The sequence below is a fragment of the Sparus aurata genome, chromosome 21, assembly GCF_900880675.1.
Source record: "Sparus aurata chromosome 21, fSpaAur1.1, whole genome shotgun sequence".
NCBI classification, from domain to species: domain Eukaryota; kingdom Metazoa; phylum Chordata; class Actinopteri; order Spariformes; family Sparidae; genus Sparus; species Sparus aurata.
In genome coordinates, this window is record NC_044207.1 from 10,689,022 (window position 1) to 10,709,181 (window position 20,160).

A 20,160-nucleotide genomic window follows, 5' to 3' on the forward strand; every position below is an offset into this window, starting at 1 on the left:
TTTTGTCGTTAGCAAAAAGCAACATTGACGTCCACGTTGAAAAGGGAGCCGCATATTACAAGCAATACTACAATCAGCAGCTGGAAAAGTCACGTGACATCTCGCATGGATAGTTGTTGCCGGTCATACATGACATGATTTAACATGACCTTTTACAAGTAGCCTTCTCCATTGCTTGTTTGGTAAAGTAGTTCTCAGCTTTGGGGCTTTGGGGTCCATTCATCCAATGATAATTTGATATGATGAAAAAAAAATTTATGACATTTTTTGTGTGTGTATTTGAGTGTCCTGTAAAGATCTTAATATGATAATGATGTTCTTCAGGACAATGACATTTTCTGATGGCTAGAGAAATATTTTTTTGTCCTAGGAGGGGTCTAGATGGTTTTGAAAAGCTAAATGGTTTTAGTTTGATTAGATTAATCTGCTCAAGGTATAATTATGTTGACTTGACCAGTTTGCTTGAATAATGTAAAAATAGCTTACCTTTTCCAGCCACACTAGCAGCATGGCATTAGGGATAGCACTGCTGGTCAGTCTGTTCACCACTTTGGTCAAGACTAGTGAATATGACGGACCCCTAATTTTAGTCACACCTCCATTAGATTGACGTTTTGTGTAAAGTGACTAAAAGTCTCAACAATAAGATACCATGAAATTTTCCACAAATGTTCAAGGTTCATAGAAGATACATTATAATGATCCGCTGACTTTAAACACAGTGCTGTTGTCAGTATAGAATTTTAACATGCTCAATACTCCAATTGGTGATGGCGTAACTAATGACATTCCCATCAGCATCAGCTGTATTTTTTATTCATCCGGATCCACACCAAAACTTAATGGTGTCTGTTCTTGGCCCATTCTCTCTCCAACTTCTTGGGAAATCTGCTGATCAACCAACAAACATCATCAATATCATTATTTTGTTTTCATTTCATCTGCTGGTGCGCCTAAATGCTGAAAATTAGAATTATTTAAAATACTGTAGTACTAGAACACTAAATTGACTTTGAGAACAACTTTGACTGATATTGACTAAAATAGTCCACAGTCTACTAGTCATACTCTGTACAGAATGATGAGTAGTAGTATGTTTTTAATTTAAGGAGCAGAATTTTTTTGTCAGATTAAGACATTTCACATTTCTGTAAAAAATATTACTTAGAATATTTTATTTGCTGATTCTGCATTAACTTTTTCTTTCTACAGTACTTTTCAATGATCAACCTGAAACCTCTGTACCAGGAAGTCAGAAGAATTTGAATAGTGTTCTTGTGAACCATAAGTGGAAACATCAATGCAACTTCATACATATTTGAAAAAAACCCTCCAGCTGAGATTTGAACAAGCTGCTGAAGAGTTTTCTTGCAGATGCTTTAAACCTTAATATGTGATCTGCTGTCATTTTACAGCTCATGTTCTTTTTTTCCACATCAATTGAGGACAGCAGGGAGCCACACACACACACACGTTTGTCTGGAAAGCTACAAACAAAATTGGGTTGTTTGTGCGGGCGAGAAATTCTCTTTTCCTGCCTCTTGACTTGGCAGGAGCTGGAAAGCATCAACAACAGCCTCCATCAGTAACAGTCCTACTCTGACTTTAACACAAGGACGCAGTGTCTGCCAAATGAGGGGTAATATGGGGGCAACACAGGGGGGTGGGGATCAATAGTGACATGGAAAATATCGATTTATTTCTGTTGCATAGATTAGTCACTCATGTCTGCCTGTTGGTGCTTTTCCACCCGCTGTGGTCATTCTATAATTGATGAGTGTACAGTCAGTGCATTCAGGAGAGGCTGACAGACGGGTCTAAAAGACCTCCAGGCACAGACATTGTGCACTGCTCTTTTTTCATGGAATCATTCTCAAAGAGTGTATTTTACGCAGTATTACACACCAGGGCACTCTTTTTGTTTTTGCATTTTCATTGCATTTTCTACAAATCACATTTAACATCACTGTTACCCACAAAGCTTAACAACCTATTTTTTATACCAACTGAACTATGTCTTTGAGTTTTATGAACTGAAAGCTGGCATCTTGTAAGTGCTATTTACGTCCTTTTGAATTTGGATCTTTCAGTGTACTAGATTCAAACCAAAAGGTTTCCAGTTTATTTCGAGTCAAAGTAAAAAGTTTTTCTGTGCATGCCATTGTAAATGTTAGGCTTTCTCTGTTTAATGAAGAAAGTGTCTACAATAGGGCTACAGTAAGGCTCTGTTACTTACAAAAAGCACGTTGGCACTTTGAGCTAAATGCTAACATCAGCATGCAAACACACTCAAAATCTCAATGCTAGCATGCTGAATTTGAACATATATAAGATTATCACATTCACCATCTTAGTTTGTTGCCTTAGCATGCTGAAATGTGCTAGATAGCACTCAGCCAGTACAGCTGAGGCTGATGAGAATGTTATAAATGTAAAATGTATTTGGTCATAAAAATTTGGCCAATTTCGAACTTTGAAGGCCCTTCAAATGTGTATGATATGATTTGTAACAGAGGCAGCCTATAGTACAGTTTAAGATTAAATATAATTGTCTAAAATATCATCAGTGCTTTACTGGGAAATGAATTATTACAAGTATATAACCTCAAAAATAAAATATACCATATCTGCTGATACTAATATATCTGTAATAGGCGGATATCAGACGATAACAGCCAACCAATGTAATGGTCGGGCTGTAGTCAAGGGTGATCGCCCAGTAGTCAGTTGTTTTGATATTTCAGTAAGAGACGAGGTAGGCAGACACACATCCATTTAATCCATGCTGCTAGCATGGCTGGAAATGTTTCTTAAAGTAAAGTCCTCAAGTGTTGTTTTGTCATTGACAATGAAATCTTCAACAAAATGTGTTTGGAACTAGGGATGTTAATGATTAATGATTATTTGATGTATCACTGTAAAGAAGTTAACTGATTTTAAAAAAAAGTAGTAACCGTCAATCAAAGATTGGGAAAGTGCATCAAAATTATGTTACAAATTGCAAGAGGAAGTATTTATAAAGGTCCAAGCCTTACAGTTATGTTGTATACTTTTTTCAGCCAGTGTGTCTTTCAAAGTGCCTTTGCTGCCTTCGGAGTCTGTTTTACTACAGTATGAATGCTACCTGTTCAAACTTGTAACTGCTGAGCTAGGTAATCCATCACAGTCCATGTAATGTCTGCGTTTTTGTCAAAGCTATGTAATGCAAACGCAATATGGGCTTGTGTCAAATTACTGCACACTGAACTGCAGCAAGTCAGAATAATAACGCAAGTCTGACAAGAATTGCAGACATGATGTTCACCTTGAGGGAGGCACCATAACTTTTTGAACTCATCATTGCCCCCACCTTCCTCTCTGCTTCCCCATGTGCAGGCGTGCTGGTGAGGCTGCCCAGAGCAGAAGCAGGAAAAAACTGCGTTGTCGGAGAGCGCATCAGAGAGAGAGAGAGAGAGAGAGAGAGAATCTGGCGGAGCATCCCTCAGGATGAAGAAAAGCAGTAGTGCACAGGGAGTTACACCATGCGATGTAAGTATTGATTTTTCCACTCTCCATCTGTGCACCCATGAATCCATCCATGCATTCATTACACAGCCACTCATGATTTCTTTTTATCTGAAAATCCGCATCTAGCCTCTAAAGTTTACAGCCTGGTTCTGCAGTTTGCACAGTTACTGTAAATTTTATAACGTTTTCCTCCTGAACAACAATACACTGAGCTCTAGTGGGAATACATTGAGGCAGCAAGGTGCAGAATGTCTGTGCGGTGGTCGGTGACTCATGAACAGATGACTGTACTGTACACAACAGACCGCTATCCGGCAGGACACGCTGCAGAGAGCGAGATGGTGTGTGTATGTGTGTGTGTTTTGGAACAGCGACGTGGGGTGGAGGACAGTGTGGGTGTGTGTGTGTGTGTGTGTGTGTGTGTGTGTGTGTGTGTGTGTGTGTGTATGTGTGTGTGTGTGAGTGTGAGTGAGAGTTAGTGAGTGAGAGTTAGATGATGATGGAGACAAAGAGTTGAGGACTGATGCAGAGTTTAGGAGAAGGAGGTAGAGAGCGGGAAGAAGAGGAGAGGCGTTAAAAGACAGTTCACAGCAGGAGAGATTAAGGGAATTGACTGAATGGAAACATGGATGAGAGGAGGAAGGACAGATCTGACAGGGAGGCCCATCTGTTTCTCCTCTAGGCCACCAGTGTTTATGACTGTGAAGGCAGGCCATATCATTTATTTTGACATTGTCCAACAGGGGCTCAGGGGCCAAGCTACATCCTGGATGATGAAAGTTTTCCTGCTGTGACTGGCCTCCATCCTACTTTAATCCCCTCAGACTTCATTACTGAATAGTTATTGAAAATTTATGGTAATGCAATTGTTTAATAGTGTTAATTTTTCATTTTTATAGACGATATACACAGTTTAATTTAGTGTAATGGCCAGGATTTGTCAGAGAGATTAATGGGGTTTTTTTTACTTTCGGTGCCAGCAGTGATTTCAGTGATGGCAAACACATTTTTCAAAATGTCACGATCTCACTTTTGGAATGAAACCTTCAATTAGTTGCACCTAAAATACTTAATACACTTGACTGTCGTGAATGTTTGTGCAGATCTCTTTAATGTGTCTGTGTAAGATGCATCTGAGGCAGTGTAATAGGGAAAACTGCAGCTTATATTTTTATATGTCAGCATTTTATTTATTTTGATTTATTGACACCATTCTTATATATTTTTGAAAAAATTACATCAGCAACAACAATTACACTTACATAATTCATCAACTTTCATGAAGACAAAATGATTCAAAAATGATTCAATGTCTGACATACAGATGAACAGTATATAAGTAATCAACTTAACTACAAATTTAGGTACCTGTACATGAGTGTTTTGATTTTATGCTGCTTTACTGTAGTTACTAGATACTTTGCAGATTTAGATTATTAGTACAAAAACATATTAAGATGTATTATTGTGGATTAAGCCTTCCAGCATTAGATAAAGTTGGTGAAATTAGCCTTACCTTTACCAGCTGCAACATTTATGATGCCACCAGTTTTAATCCAGTGATTGTAAATACTGTTAAGAAATGGGCCAATCTGCAGAATGGGTAATTTTTCTTTTGGTTGTTTTTGTACATTTTGATGATAATGCTAATAATAAGGTAATGCAATACTTATACTTAACACAGAGTTAACACAGTGGTATTGTTGCTATGTAAGTAAAAGATCTGAGTACTTCTTTCTCCTGTACAAATCAGACTTTTCTTTTAGGAAAGCAGACAAGGAGCCAAAACAAAGTCAACTAACAAAGAAATCCTATCATATAAGACAGTGTTTGTATAACACGGTCCAAGTATTTGAATTATTTTGAATCATTATGTATTTTCTCGTCGTTATATTTTCAAGCTAAAGTCTTTTTTTCTTAAATAGACAGAAACGTTGAATGTGGTTCTCTAAAAACATCTACTAAACCTCTTGACATGCTCGAGTGTCAATCTCCCAACTCCCCTATACCTCCTTAATAATTAAGGCGATCTCTTGATTTTTTTTTTCTTTGGCTCCTAGATTCAATAATTCAGGCACTACATCAAGTCATGCTGTTAGAGCTTCACTCCTAAAGCTGTCTCATTTATATCACCTTCTTCAGGAAAGGCTTTTTGGAAGTAATCCAGAGAGTTGTTTGGTCTCTGCGGCCAAGAGCGGCCTTTCATCTTCATCGAGAAAACACCAACTCCACCTCTGTTTGACACTGGCGCTGCACTTCCTCCATATCAGACTCATTGTTGTACCTTTCATCTCGGTTCCTATCCTTATATGACCATGTTCTGGCACATATTAAATCCATGTTTCTAAAATTACCGTTGTTTAGAATTCCTTATCCTACTGCTGGTATATATACAGGCGTACACTCCAAGTAAATCAGCAATATCTGTTCTTCCCAATGCCATTTAGGTTACAGACACGGGATCAATGAAGAACTAGAATTACATGTCCAGATGTCAGAGAAACAATCAATATGCAATTGATGAATAATTTGCCAAGGAAACAGCATCGGTACTGTGACATATTGACAAGAGATTATTTAGATCCCTGCTTATAACGTTTGATCTGGAAGTGTTTCCTCTCACACAATCACTCTTGTCAAACAGAGTTGGCGGAGCAGATTTATATTTTACCAGATTCGATTTTCAGCTCCTTTTTCACTGGGAAATGAAGATTGTGTCTACATTTAAAGAGACAGACACAATAAAACAGACAAATTGCATTTCCTAGAAGGAGCAGAGGAGTCAGCAGAGCTGCGTTTACTAAAAATCAGAGAGCAAGGTATACTCCTGTCACTGTGGTTTCTAATTTTCTCTTCTGTTCACTCCTCTTAGAATCAGAGATGTTTCCTTTCCTGTTCTCATCCCGCCAGTTTACAGATTACAATTTGCTGTCTCGTTCATGTTTCCTCTTTGCTTCCCAACTGGCATGTCCCTTCTATTACTGTTTGTCACTTTGACTGGAGGGAGTAGGTGGGATGACGCCCTCTTTCTGGCTGTTTTCTCCCTTTATTTCTTCGGTCTCTACTTCATCATGTGACACCACTCTGTCTCACTTCACTCATCCACTCATTAATGTGAATTTTATCGTTTTTCATCCTGACTTTTCCTCTCTCTTTTCATCAGTACTCGCCTGCTGTCACTTTAACATTTCAGAGGATCTCTCTGTCCATGACGAAGAGCAAGTTTGGACTGAAAACATTGTGCTTCTCTTCGTGCACTCAAAAGGAAGTTTTGATGTGGGCACATGACAGAGTTGCAGCCCTCTTGGGAGATATAACTTACAGTTACAGTTTTTTGGAAGCATTACCTCAACAAGACAGATGTTCATATGTTTTCACATTGGTCCTTTTGACTTTATGAAGCTTCAATAAATACTACAAGTCATCATACTTTTTGTGTTTTTAGTAAGTACCTTCTGTTTATAGCTGCAAACATGTTGCATATTTTTAATTGAATCCTGAACAACAGATTAAGCTTTTTTAAGATTTCTTTTTATGACGGCCATGGAGCCCTGTGTTTAAAATAATGTTTAGCCATATCTACACCAATTAATCAGCCAGAACCAATATATTGGCTGATATTAACAACACAATTCAGGACATAAATGCTGTGCTTTTCTTTAGATCATTTTGAAACACTGTTATGATTACTAGAGTTCACTTGAGAGCTGATGAATTGAGGTTTCAACTATAAGATTCACACCAATTTAACTGATAGTTACCAGTGATAGTATTGAATTTTTACACTCCCAAGTACTATTTGCTTTCAACTTCATTAAGATTAATACTGTGAATCAGGAGAGAATTAGTAGTTGATCATGTGCAGACTTGGTCTTGTCAGATTATAGTTAGCTGTCAGCCCTTACAACAGTGAAGTGAGGTCAGACTACACCTTCACTCCTACTTTTTACTCTCACACACTGTCAACCTGTCCATCACATTCATCTTCTCTGTCTTGACTCCTGTACCACATACACAAAACAGACAAATGTTTTCTTGTTTGCCGAAGCCAGGTTCTAGGAATTCCTCGATCCCCCATTGCGACAACACCGCGCCTCTCCATCTCCTCTGTTCATTTAAACCCTGTCGGAGTGTTTCATTTACACCTGCTTGCAGTGAACATAAAGTGGAGAGTGATGTATGCAGAATGAGCTCTGGCAGTCCGCCTGGGTTTCCTCACCACTCTAGCTTGTTTACAACCCGTCATTCTTCAGTGAAGCACCCAGTGCTCCTTACTGGGCCATTCATACTCAAGCAGACACATTCAACACATAATTTATGTTCAGCATAGCTGCATAAAGATGTCAATTGGCAGCTCAGGTGTCAACAGCCTGAAATAGGCTTTGATCAAATGGTTCATTTTCCTCTGTGTTTTAAAGAGCGTAACAATATTAATGTAGCCAATATACTGTATGTCACTTTGTAAATGAGCATATGCGCAGGGCTGGCGAATGTTTGGTTGGAGTTTAAACATTTTGACTTTTCTGAGTTGCTGTAGAAGAGTCATGTTTATGTGTTCTCAATCAGTCTCTTAAATCTTCTTTCTTAGCAACAGTCTTTATGTTATACATTGCAAAATGTTTCCTTTTATTAATTTTTTTTTCTACTGAGTATATCTTTTTTTTTAACTCAACTACAAATCTTTATTTTTATTGAATGTTGCTGTTTTTGTGCTATAGGAAAAGAACATTTAGGCCATATGTCACCCATGTTTTTTCATGTTTATTCACTACAAAGCTCATCTGTCTCGAAGATTTTGAACGAATTTCATTGAAATCCAACCCGATTTTCATTGTCTTTATTGTCTTACCACCCTCAGGAGAATAAGGAGCCTCCTGTGGGACAATTTTCTGCAGGCAGCACCCTCGGGGTAGAGTTGTGCAAAGTCCACAGACGTTTTTCTGGCAACCTGCAGCTGCCTCCATTGTCATGGCGACAGGCTGAAAAGGAGAGGGACAGGGGCAGGTCGCTCACGCCTGAAGAAGATCCAGTGACCCGGAGTAGACCTACAAGTCTGCCCATCGTCTCTCTGCCTCGAATCGACATCACACAAGCTGATCCCGACAGGTAAGGCTCAGTCATCACAGTGACACATCGTTTATAGTGCAAGTGTCATGTAGAAATGATGCCTACATATCTGAGGAAGATCGTTTTTGAGACCTGTATTTAGATTTTATTTGGTTATAGTTAAAGGTTTGTATTTTTGTGGGAGTAGAATTTTCAGAAAACGTTGTGTGTCAGGAACAGTGGGAGTCTGGTGTTGTGTCCCGTCTCACCATCAGATCTGCAAATTAGCAGCAAAGTTGGCAGTAACATTTATGTTTTATACTTTGGTGTGTGTTTTCAACTCCTTGTTTTCTTCAACGTATCAGTTGTTTTCTGAACTTTTCTGGGGCATCAGATGGTACAAAATAATTGGCAGTAATTTAGTTCAACACACTGTTATTGTTGTGTCTGCCTCTGATGCAGAGCACAGTAGACTGTTGTTCCATGGTAGCATTATGGAGGCAATATGGATAAAAGGGACCACTTTACATCATTGAAAGTCAATTTGCCCAATAAATAATTTTTCTTTGATCCACTGTGACTCAGCCCACTAAACTACAGATGATTAAGCGCTCTCTGTCCATTGACTTGCTTGTCAGCTGCTTTCATCTCTATGACACTCTACTCCGCGCGACTGCTTTTTAAAGGCATGAGTTGCAATTATCTGGATTAAAAGTCAGGAACTGGAAAACTTCTGCTCTGTTTGTTGTTTGTCGCTGTGGACACACCACAACTTCTAGTGGTATTTTCCAGCTGCTATCGATTAGCCAATCAGCTTTTTTATGATGTTGTGTTGGATTTTGATTTGCATCATTGATATTGTGAGGGGATGGGTCCAAAATGTATCTACCAATCAAATTGATCATAAAGTTAGAATCAAATTCTTCTGAGTATATGAGTGAATGCTTGTAAGTGCTGTGTCTTCTTTCCAGTGTGTCTTTTGAGACCTGACTAGGTAATCTTTACTAAAGAAAAGGCTCTGATAGTTAATTTGGTTTCAGCTGTTTTAAAAGGAGGCCATAGCTTGTGTCACACTTCTTGCATCAGATTTTGTTGTTACACACTAATGGAAGCCAGTGGAGAGTGCGGGGAGCTCAGGTCGGACCAATGCAGTGCTGTTGCTTTTGATCCTGGTCAGAAACTTTCACCGAGATGTTTTCGCAAGCAGGTGGTAAACAAACATCTCCGTCGCTACAGGCGCTTCACTGTAGCAAATACCTGGTAAGAATTTAGTTACTGTGTTTGTGCGAGAGGGAGATACTTGATTCACTCTCAATTTGTTATTTATATACTCTGTTGTTAGAGGGCTACATTGTTATTTGGGCTTTATTTAGAAAGTCACACACAGACCCTTAACAGTAGTTTATTTCAAGCTGCCAAAATTGTCCAGAGTCCACGACACAGACACTGGTGATCATAGATGTTCTCGCACCCGCATTTTTCAAGTTACATTTTTTCATAGAGCCAAAATGTTTTTTTCCTCAGAGGGCTTTACAGTCTGTACAATAAAGGACATCCTCTATCTTTAGACACTTGTGTCGGATAGTGATCTCAAAAATGAAAGAGAATTGAAAAATAATTTTGACAAACCTCAGGAAAAGCAACAGAGAAGGAACGGCTGTAGCGACAGAGTGTACAGATGTAAAGGCCGAATTATAATGGTATACAAATAAAGAAGAGTTTCTTGAATAAATCTCATCCAGATCCTCTGTTGCCTCTCAGGCACGTGCTGTTACAGCACTGCTATTATTTATGTGTTGAAATGTGTGAGAGATGGTGACATTATTTCATCATAAAATGTTTCCATTGTTGAAACACTGAAAGGTACTGAGCAGAGCAGCGGAGTGCTTTTCCTCAGAATGTGCTTCAAGTAAAAAGGCCTTCCAAGACACTTGCACGAATATATGCTATTATCAGTGCTTGTAATGATTTAAATGAGTAGCAGTTCTTTACTTTCTTTTCTGGATCCAGTGTGTGATGCTGGAGTCGATGTTTTAAAAAAATATGTATTTATATAGCAGGAGTCTAGGTTAAGCAAGCCAGCGTGTATTTTTTTTTCCTCTGTTTCCACTCGGATGATAACAGGAGGGTCTGGTGCTTCTCAAATCTCACCCAGTCACACATGGTGCTTTACAGCCTGTTCAGATATCTTTAATGCTAAATGAGCTCTTCTGATGTGGATGTACAAACACTGATAAACTGTTAAATAAACACTGAGGTTTTTCTAATAATACACTGGCTCTGCCAATAGTAGACCATAAATACTATTATAGTTTATTTGAGGTCATTTTTACAGATAGCAGTCTGACAATGAGGACATTTGTGGCTGAAATCTCAAACTCTTAAAATCAGGCGATTTTACTCTTAAACATAATTTTTGCATCACTTCATGTGTTTTTTGTTTTTTTCCCAATGTGTGACCTTTATATCTCTCTAGAACATCTTAGGAACCTTGTCCCACACACTTCTACCCTACTAACAGTCCCTCCTCTCAGCATCTCACCCCTGCTCTCCTGCCATAAAAAAAAAACTTTTTGTGACAATGAAGACCTTAAGTCTCAGTGTACTCTCATGTTTTTCTTCTCTATTTTAAGTTTTAATAGAGAAAAATAAACATTTGTGAATTAGCTGAATCATTTTCTTGCAAAGGTAAAAAGTTCTTAAGTTGTTATTGTGGCGAGTATGTTGAAATATATATATGAACTGAGAGAAAGGATCCTCATAACGCAGATGTTTTTCTCTATTAAATACGTAAATTATTACATATGCACATTAGTGAGCGGTTCTATGTTGGCAAATATATGTATATCTTGATATTGTACTTTAAAACCTCCCTTTTTTTCACGTTAAACTCAAGTGCATATGTTTTTATAGGACATCATAGGTGGCCCGGTGAAGGGCGGGGATGGGATGATGAACTCCCTGACTAATCTGCAGTGGTTTAATACAGAGGGAAAAAACGACAGGCAGCCAGATAGACAGAGTGCCTGCGAGTGCTCCAGCCCAGATCTGCCTGTTAGCGTCTGCCAAAGCCTCTGTTCGTCCAGCAGCACGTGGCCTGTACAGAAAGAGGGTCTGTCAGTGTGTAAATCTGTATGCGTGTTTGAGTGAGCAGCCTCAGTTTCGGTGTTTTTTGTTGCCCAATGAGGGTGGAGGTGGAATAGAGAGAAGAATGCCACGGAAGTCCCCCAGGTGCAGAGTTGGCCACTTTGATTTCAGCGAGGAAGTGGTCAGTAGAGCACACCTCTCGGCTCCCAGGTGACTCTTTAAAGTTGTGTTTGAAATATTTCTTACTTTTTCTTCTTTGTTTGTTTCTAAATTGTTAATTTAGACTGCCTCTTTTCTTTCCTCTCTACGTCTGTTTAGATGTTTTCAAATTATGGCATCATTGGACAGGTGGCAGCCAGAGATTCAAACTTGTTTCCTAGAAAGGGAAAATTGAATATTATTAGATTCATTCTACCAGACTGCTTTTCTACAGAAAATATGTGTTGTTAACATACTGTGTTTCTACGCCTATGTCAGATTAAGAGATTAGATGGCTGAAGGTAAAGCATGCTTTTAATGTTATAAAGTTGGAATTTGGATGACGCAACGCGCTGCATGGATGACGTTTATCGTTGTGTCATGTGTGTAATCAGAGTCTGCATTTTTCACATTAATCCTAACTCCTCTGGCTGAAGTGTGGGACTGAGTGTCTCAGTGGGATATGCGCCCGGTTAATCCAACATGTTGCAGAAATTATAGAGGGGGGGGGGGGGGTAAATGTAGGCCAAACAGTGACTTGACCTTTGGGACAGTTAGTCCACTAAAAGATATATTTTTTTAGAGATGCTGGCTGAGTGCTGAGTATGTTTGTGAAAGCTATAAGATGTTTGATTGTGGATACCTTTCTACTGCAGTTGGACTGAAAAATAAAACACTGTGTTGTATTTATCAGTTTTCCAGATTCAACCTGTGTGTCCATATTATCCAGGTTAAACTCAGGACTCAGTGAGAGTTATTCTTTTTCATTCATAATTTGTGGTATTTGTTATTCCTGCTGGGCATTGACACTTTGACCCTCTAAACTGCGGTCCATCTGACCTGATCATCTGTTTACACAATATCTCTCCTCCAGCACCCGCTTCATGCTGACTAACAGACATGGATTATATCCATCTGTGCATGTTTGGTGGTTTCACTGTGGCATCAGCAAACATGCTGGGTAGATGTACTGTAGATGTTTGCTCTACGTTTACACAAAACAATTTGTATTAAGAAATCTGCTTCTTTCTGGTTTGCTTTGGCACTGAGCAGTTCTTGAGAAATTCACTGTTAGGAATTCTTGCACCACATTTTTTGTTTTGTTTTGTAATTGCATATCCTTGTATCAGACTGTAAATGTATTATTTGTCTAAAAGGCTATTATTAGATTATATGTTGAGTTAGACTGGTCATGTTTTCAGTTTTATTCTAACCCTAACCCAAAAACATTAATCTGAAGCAATCAGATGAGATTTTTGTTCCAGATTGAAGTACTGTTCTCACCATCTGCACTCCCTCGCAGGTAGATACAGACACAGAAACTTATGTGCAGGATCTGTGTGTGTTTTAAAAACCATTAGGTGTGGTTGAGGTTATCCGTCATTGTAAGAAAAAACAGAATGAACCCTAGAATGGGCCTGACATAAACACTACAAAGAGTTGATCCTGTCTTTGCTGCTAAGTAGGGATGAATGAGTGGAGCTGTCATGGACAGACACAGGCCAGAGCAGCAGTTTACAATAAAACAACCCCTCCCCTCCTGTCACTGACCAGCAAAGCATGCTTATTTAATGAGCACAATAGTCTGGTTTCTGGTACATGGATGGATGGATGAGTAATCATTTTTGGGTTTATGCAACCACCTCTTTCCTGGATGGGATAAGTGAACATGTTGCGCAAGTCAATGCTTATTGGCAGTTTATTGAAAGTACTTAATAAATTAATGATTGTTTTGATTTATTTTAAAGACAAACTGGCAAATTTCAACCAGCTTTGTGTCAGTACAGTAGGGGTGTCACAATTCTCCAAATCCTCAATTCGATTACATTTTCAATTCCAAGGTCTCGGTTCAATTCGATTCTCGATTTTTACATTTATTATTTACAGGTTGCTATGCCATTTTTAGACTAGACTTTTATGCAATATAATATCTGACCTTTGTTCGCAATGTACCACCCTACATTGTCAAATTTAAAACAATATCATATAATGTATAATGCGAGGAGGTTGACTCGCAGCACTTCAACACGTTTGTGTTTTTTTATGCTTGGCAAGCCGACCGGACGTGACATGGGGGCGTGGCAGCATCGACGATTCCATTTTTAATTCGAAGTTCGAGATTGTGACTTAATTTCGGTCGATTTCGATTTAAAATCGAAATTGTGACACCCTTACAGTACAGTGTGAGCAGTGCATGTAAATGAATAATGTTAAACTTTCTGCACCCAGAGCTCCTAGCTCATTTGCCTTCAAAAGTAAACGGCAGCATTTTTTCTTTGCCAGCTTTGAGACTGCTGTTGGAACTGCAGAGTGTACAAAGAATTTAGAAGTTGAACAAGAGAGGGCGACAGGCAACTCAGATCAAACTGTGAAAAGTGTTAATCAGTGTTAATCAAAGATGAATCAAGAATCTGTTATTACATTGCCTGTTTCTTGCATCAAATGTTATTAGAAACATATTTTAGTGTACTTTTTAGATGTAATACGATTTGTGACCAGACAACCATTGCCTGAAACATGACAAGCGTATACCAAGTACCGCATAACTCACAGTACACTACCAAACAGCGAGAGCATTTAGGTGCCGCGCAGTGTATTCTTGTGGTTTTAAGTTTTTTTGGGCAAAAGGGAAACAGCAAATCCTTACACTTAAAATATGAAACCAGAAAATGTGAAATTTTTGCTTGAATGACAGTTAACAGATTTTCAAAATAGATGGAGACTCATTTTATTTTGATTGGCTAGTCAGTTAATCATTTAACTCTCCTGCACAGTTGCCAACAACATTTATAATTTAAAGGAAGTATGTTAAACAATGAATGACAGTAGCATATAGCTACTATATTACTGCAGTTACTGCAGGCTTATACATGTGCAGTCAATAGAATAAATTGTGCAGTTACAAACACACCACAGTAAAAATGTCATATTAAGTGTATCTGAATTTGTCATGAAGCCTTAATTTAAGAAATATTTCCAGGGCACTGACGGCCCAGTTTTATGAAATGACTATCTTGTCAGCAGTTAAATGACACTTCTTTAACTGTTTACTGCTGTGCTTTTGTCTTAGCTTCGAAGTGGAGAATGGCCCGTCGTTGTGCTGCAGTCCTTCAGACATGCAAGCATCCCCAGGTTCAGGTCTGGTCCTACATCCCAACCTGGCGAGCCATGGCCAGCGCCGGGAGTCCTTCCTGTACCGCTCCGACAGCGACTACGACTTGTCACCCAAGTCCTTGTCTCGAAACTCTTCAATTGTTGGAGAACTGTGAGTTGAAATGATGATTAAAGAGACTAGTGTTGTATAAACATTATCATTTTGTTGTGCAAAATTATACTGCATTATTATTGTGCTTAAGAGTTTCCTCACATCATTTCAGGCATGGAGAGGACTTGATTGTGACTCCATTTGCGCAGGTAAGAGCTGATTAAAAGTAAATAAATCAAAGTCATCTTAAATTAGTTTTGCTAAGTAGGTTTTTTTTTTTTTTTTCCTGGACAAACTCAATTTTCCTCAAGGGGCTTTAAGATGAGAAGCACTTCATAATGAACTTCCCTGCCCCCCTGGTGGCCTTTAGTAGGCACAGCAAGTCATTTTAGACTTGTCTTCGGCTCTCTGATTGGCACAATAAGTTCCTAGTAAAAATTATGTCATGTGATGATTGTGTCTCTTTTTGAAACTTGAAAGATAGTAGTAAGTTTTGTGCTGCTTTTTTTCTAATGAATGCAGCAACTATAGTGTCCTACCTTGTTAGAATATATTTAAGAGAAAATCCAGGTTTTATTACCTTGCTAAATTTCATCTAATCTCCATCAGTAATTACTAAAGGTGAAAAATGTATCCTGTTTTGGATGGTAGTGGGGGCAATGAGCACGATTCAGTATTGAGATGCAGCTGCAAACAGTGCTAATTGACAATTTTAAATGATGCAGGTGCAACAATCAGTCAATCAGTCTGCATATTCAGCTACAAACTTTGTAGCTGTAACATTATCACAATAGTAAGTAGAATCTCAATGAAATTGTCACGTTATCACTGTGTATTCTCTCAAAACCTTCTGTCAGTGTCAATTTTGAATCCTCAATTACTATTACATACCTTTTTTTCTTTTTCATGTAAATATTAATTTCCTTTTAACCCCATTAGTGGTTCCTGTGGCTTCTTCTCATTGCTTTTTCTTACTTTGTTCTTAAGGTTCTGGCAAGCCTTCGAACCGTCAGGAATAACTTCACCACCTTGACAAATGTACAATGTGCATCCTCTAAGTAAGTCAGCTCATCATTTTATTCTAGTATCCACAAGTGCTTTGTGAGAATGGTGACTTGTGCAACAATAATGGTGCTATTTGTAATTCATATACTGCTAGAAATCCCTGACATGATCTTTGTTGGAAAGCTGCATGAGAAATTTTAGCTCTCAGAATATATTGAGATGCCACAGTTCAAGATGCCGACATGCCTCACTTGGGGGCGCTAGTGCATCAAAAAAGCTCTTAATTGGATATTCTCTTGAAGGAGCCACTGACTTTAAACCAAGTTTTAGAGAGCTTGAGCTTTTAATGCTGAAGCTGGTTTGCAGCACTGAAAACTTAAACTGGACACAGTGACATTTTATTAGATTTTATTGCTGGAAAAGGAGGTTACCTCATCTCATTTGAAGAGTGCATGAAAGCTCCTCTGATCACAGAACTGGGTCATTTGCTGCAGTTTCATCAGGTTTTTTCAGAGGTGAACAAAGAGTCAATATGACCTCAGAGAGAGAGGTCATAGTGAGCCAAAACTGAATCAGAAATGACAACGTCCCAAGGTAGAAAATCTGACCTGTTACCAGTTCAGAGAACTGTAGAAGCACCTGTTTTATGTTTGTGCTGTGGCAACATTGACTGCTGCTGAAACCAGATCAAACTATGGAAAAAATAGTGCAACCATTTGTGACACAGTTACAGACTTGTTTCTCTCTGGTTGCAGAAAGTCTCCTTCTGCCAATCAGCCTTCTGTCACCAAAGTCTGCCTGTCAGGTGAGTCCTGTCCAAAGCCTTCTAGTAACCCTAACCCTAATCACACCCTCATCAGGATCAATGATTCTGGGAACTATGGGAAACTGGCACATGCATGCAATGGAATTCACTGCTCTTGGTCTGTTTGTGGAGGACCATGCTCTGCTTAAGATTTTAATGATACAAAAGAATGTGAGATAATGATCCCAAAATAAATACACACCATATTTTGTGTTAATCCCAAGCACGTGCAGTTTCATGCATTAAAGCCAGACATGGAAATTCACTGGCATGTGACAAAAATCTGCACAGCGGGGATGCACCTAACAATTAGTTTCATTAATTATAAACTACCGATTATTTAATCAGTTAATTTAGTAAGAATTAACTCAGTCGATAAAATGTCAAAAAATTGTTTAAAAAATGTTCATTGCCATTTCCCAGAGGCCAAAGTGACGTGTTCAAACTGCACCTCTTGTCCATCCAACAGTGAAAAACCAAAGACTTTTCCTTTACATCATAACTTGCAAAGGAAAGTGACAAATCCTCACATTTGAAATATGAAACCAGAAAATATATGACATTTTTGCTTATATGACAATTAACGAATTATCAAAATAGATGGAAACTAATTTTCCTTTTCGATTGACTAATCAGTTAAGCTCTCCTGCACAGTTGCCAACAACATTTGTAAGTGGAAGTGTTATGTACAATGAATGACAGTAGCATACATAAGCGTTACTGCAGACTCAAACATTTGCAAAGAATAGAATAAATTGTGCAGTTACAAACACACCACAGTAAACATTTCACATTAAGTGTTCTGCATGTCCATGTCAACATGGTAATAGATGTTTAGATGACCAGCACAACGTGCGTTATCTTGGAGCATTTTTGCAGGCGCAAATAGAAACTGTAATCTTCTGAGTTATGGATACAGGAAGCTCTGACTTGATAACAACAGAAAAATTCCCATGAACTGACGCTTTGACCGGACAGAGGGACAGAAAGAGGGTGAGAAACACAGTAAGATAATTCATGGTTCAGATTCAGATCAGGTAGATGAAAAGGAGGGAGAGGACGGGTGAGAGAAAGGGAGGAGGGAGGTTGGGATATTAGTTCCTGCTGCACTGGTTCTTCAAGCCCGATTGACGTCAGCACAGCCTGCACACGGGTGCTCTCCACTTCCTATCAGTACAGATGGGCTGCTAGGAGCGTCCCGCAGCAGGAAAAAATACGAGACAACTGTGAGGCTCTTATTGTCCTTCCTCCTCCACACTTCTCACAAACCTTGACCTTCTCAGAGTAAACTCTGACGAGTGAAACCATTGCGTTACTGGCCTCCGGCAAGATAGAATGAAAAAACAAATGGGATGTACTCTGTGGATTTGTTTGAAACCTCTGAGACAAGTACACTTGTGTTTCTAATGATGCATCTTTTTACTCTTGTCCCACCACAGAATATATCCATCTCCAGCTTTTCCTAATTGTGCAAAGAGTATACAGCCCACCTGCCTCTAAATAATAGTAATTGTTCAAATTATGAAGGAGGACATTACAACAATTAACAATATAACAGGGACATATGCCCTCACATCCTCTTTGCTGCTTTCTGTCTTGTTTTCCTCAACTCTCAGCCTGGAAAAGGAGAACAGATTTTTCCTGTTTTGTGTCTGTCTTATTTAGTGAGGCAATATGCACAGTGTTGAAAAATATACAGTACCTGCGTCAAACATCACATACATAAGGAGCTCTATGAAACTTTAAGATGGACACATTGAAAATGAGTAAAACACTTCAGAGAGAGTAGTCTGAATTTCTGCAGAAAGATAGCGAGGTTAGACACAGAGATAGAGCAGGTTCAAGAACATGTGAGAGATATGCCAAATTGTTGGAGGGAATGAAACGGGAGAGAACAAAAACACAGCAGAGGTCAGAGAGAGACGTCAGAGTTTTGAGTCTTTTAATCAGATGTGATATGGGAGAAGCAGAAAAAAGGTCACATTGGATGAAATAAACAAAAAGAGCAGGAACGTAACCACAGTCACTGGGTGAAAGTGCATAAGAAGCAGAAAACTGTGGGGGGTGGGGCATATTAAAGATCTGCTCAGCTCCAAATGCGTCATTCTGGGCTGTTTACCATCTTACTCCAGTAACGTTAGGAGATTGTAGTTTTCCTCATGTGAGTTTGCAGTTTACGCTTCACAAACCATCTTGGCCAGATCACATGCAGTCCCATGAACCCTGCAGTCAACAAAGGGCTCACTCTTCCCTGACTGATTCAGATTATAGGCTTTCCTCTATATTACGCCTTAAAATTAGTACTATTGAGGAGAATGCTTGATAATGACGTCTTTGACTGTCAAGGATTGATGATTAGTCAGTGACGGTCATCACTTGTTGAATATTGTCCCAGATGGCTGGGACTCCAGGGTCCATGGTTAGTTATTTGACCAAGAAGGGGATGTGAAACCTCTTCATGTTCGAGGAGTCAGTATTGAGAAATGAATGTTTACACAGTGCTATAACAAATTAATGTTTAAGGCGGCGCTGCCCAAAGTGGAACCTGTTGGCCCAAGCAGGCTGCCCTACTTCAACTTAAAAATCAGCATGTTGTTTCTTTTAGCAAGTAGGCTTTGAACCTTAACTGGAAAGAAATGAAACAAAAAAAAATAGGTTAAACAAAGAAGAAATACAAGCTGTTCCTTGCTTGTAATTCTTAACTCCCTTTAGCTCACGAAAGTATTACTTTCGAGCTGATTGTGTCTATCTAACTATAATAATAATTATTATAATAATACTGTGGAGTTTTGGGGAAGAAATTATAATTGGAAGAGAAAGATCTTCAATAATTGGTTTATTTTATGCCCAAACAAACTTGATAAACAAACTCTTTGTTTTCATACCTGAATAAAAAAACTGACCTTAAAGGACAAGACAGTTTCATATTCTTTTATTTTGTTTTTAATTGGCGGTCCCTGCCACCTCCCAGCTTCAAACAGTGTTCTGTGACCTTATTTTCCTCTGAGAAGAGCTTGTTTATTCAGTTATGGGAAAATTATTATTTTTAAGTTTGTGTTATTACTTCATTAATATTGTAAATATGAAAAATCTTGGTTTTAATTTATTCCCCGAAACTGCCATGTAATTTAATGAGCTATTGATATAATGAGATATTAATACTAGACAGGAGAATATATTTCACAAGTTTTTGAGATATTGTGGTGCACATGTACATTTTTACATTTACAATACATTCTTCTATTCTCTGAGTTACCTCTATTAAATTAAAACTAGCAGACATATGCTAGTCAGAACACAAACTAAT

The 20,160-nt window shown here is 38.6% G+C and overlaps 1 protein-coding gene across 1 annotated transcript in view; it reads left to right on the forward strand.

Moving 5' to 3' along the window:
• Positions 1–20,160, forward strand: part of LOC115572465 (cAMP-specific 3',5'-cyclic phosphodiesterase 4B-like) — a 57,156-nt gene that overhangs the window by 15,258 nt on the left and 21,738 nt on the right. Inside the window, exons 3-8 of the mRNA XM_030402567.1 lie at positions 3,376–3,528; positions 8,366–8,613; positions 14,909–15,103; positions 15,216–15,252; positions 16,031–16,101; positions 16,804–16,853. Coding sequence (XP_030258427.1) covers positions 3,487–3,528; positions 8,366–8,613; positions 14,909–15,103; positions 15,216–15,252; positions 16,031–16,101; positions 16,804–16,853 — 643 coding nt within the window. The 5' untranslated portion in view covers positions 3,376–3,486. The remainder of the gene's footprint in view (positions 1–3,375; positions 3,529–8,365; positions 8,614–14,908; positions 15,104–15,215; positions 15,253–16,030; positions 16,102–16,803; positions 16,854–20,160) is intronic.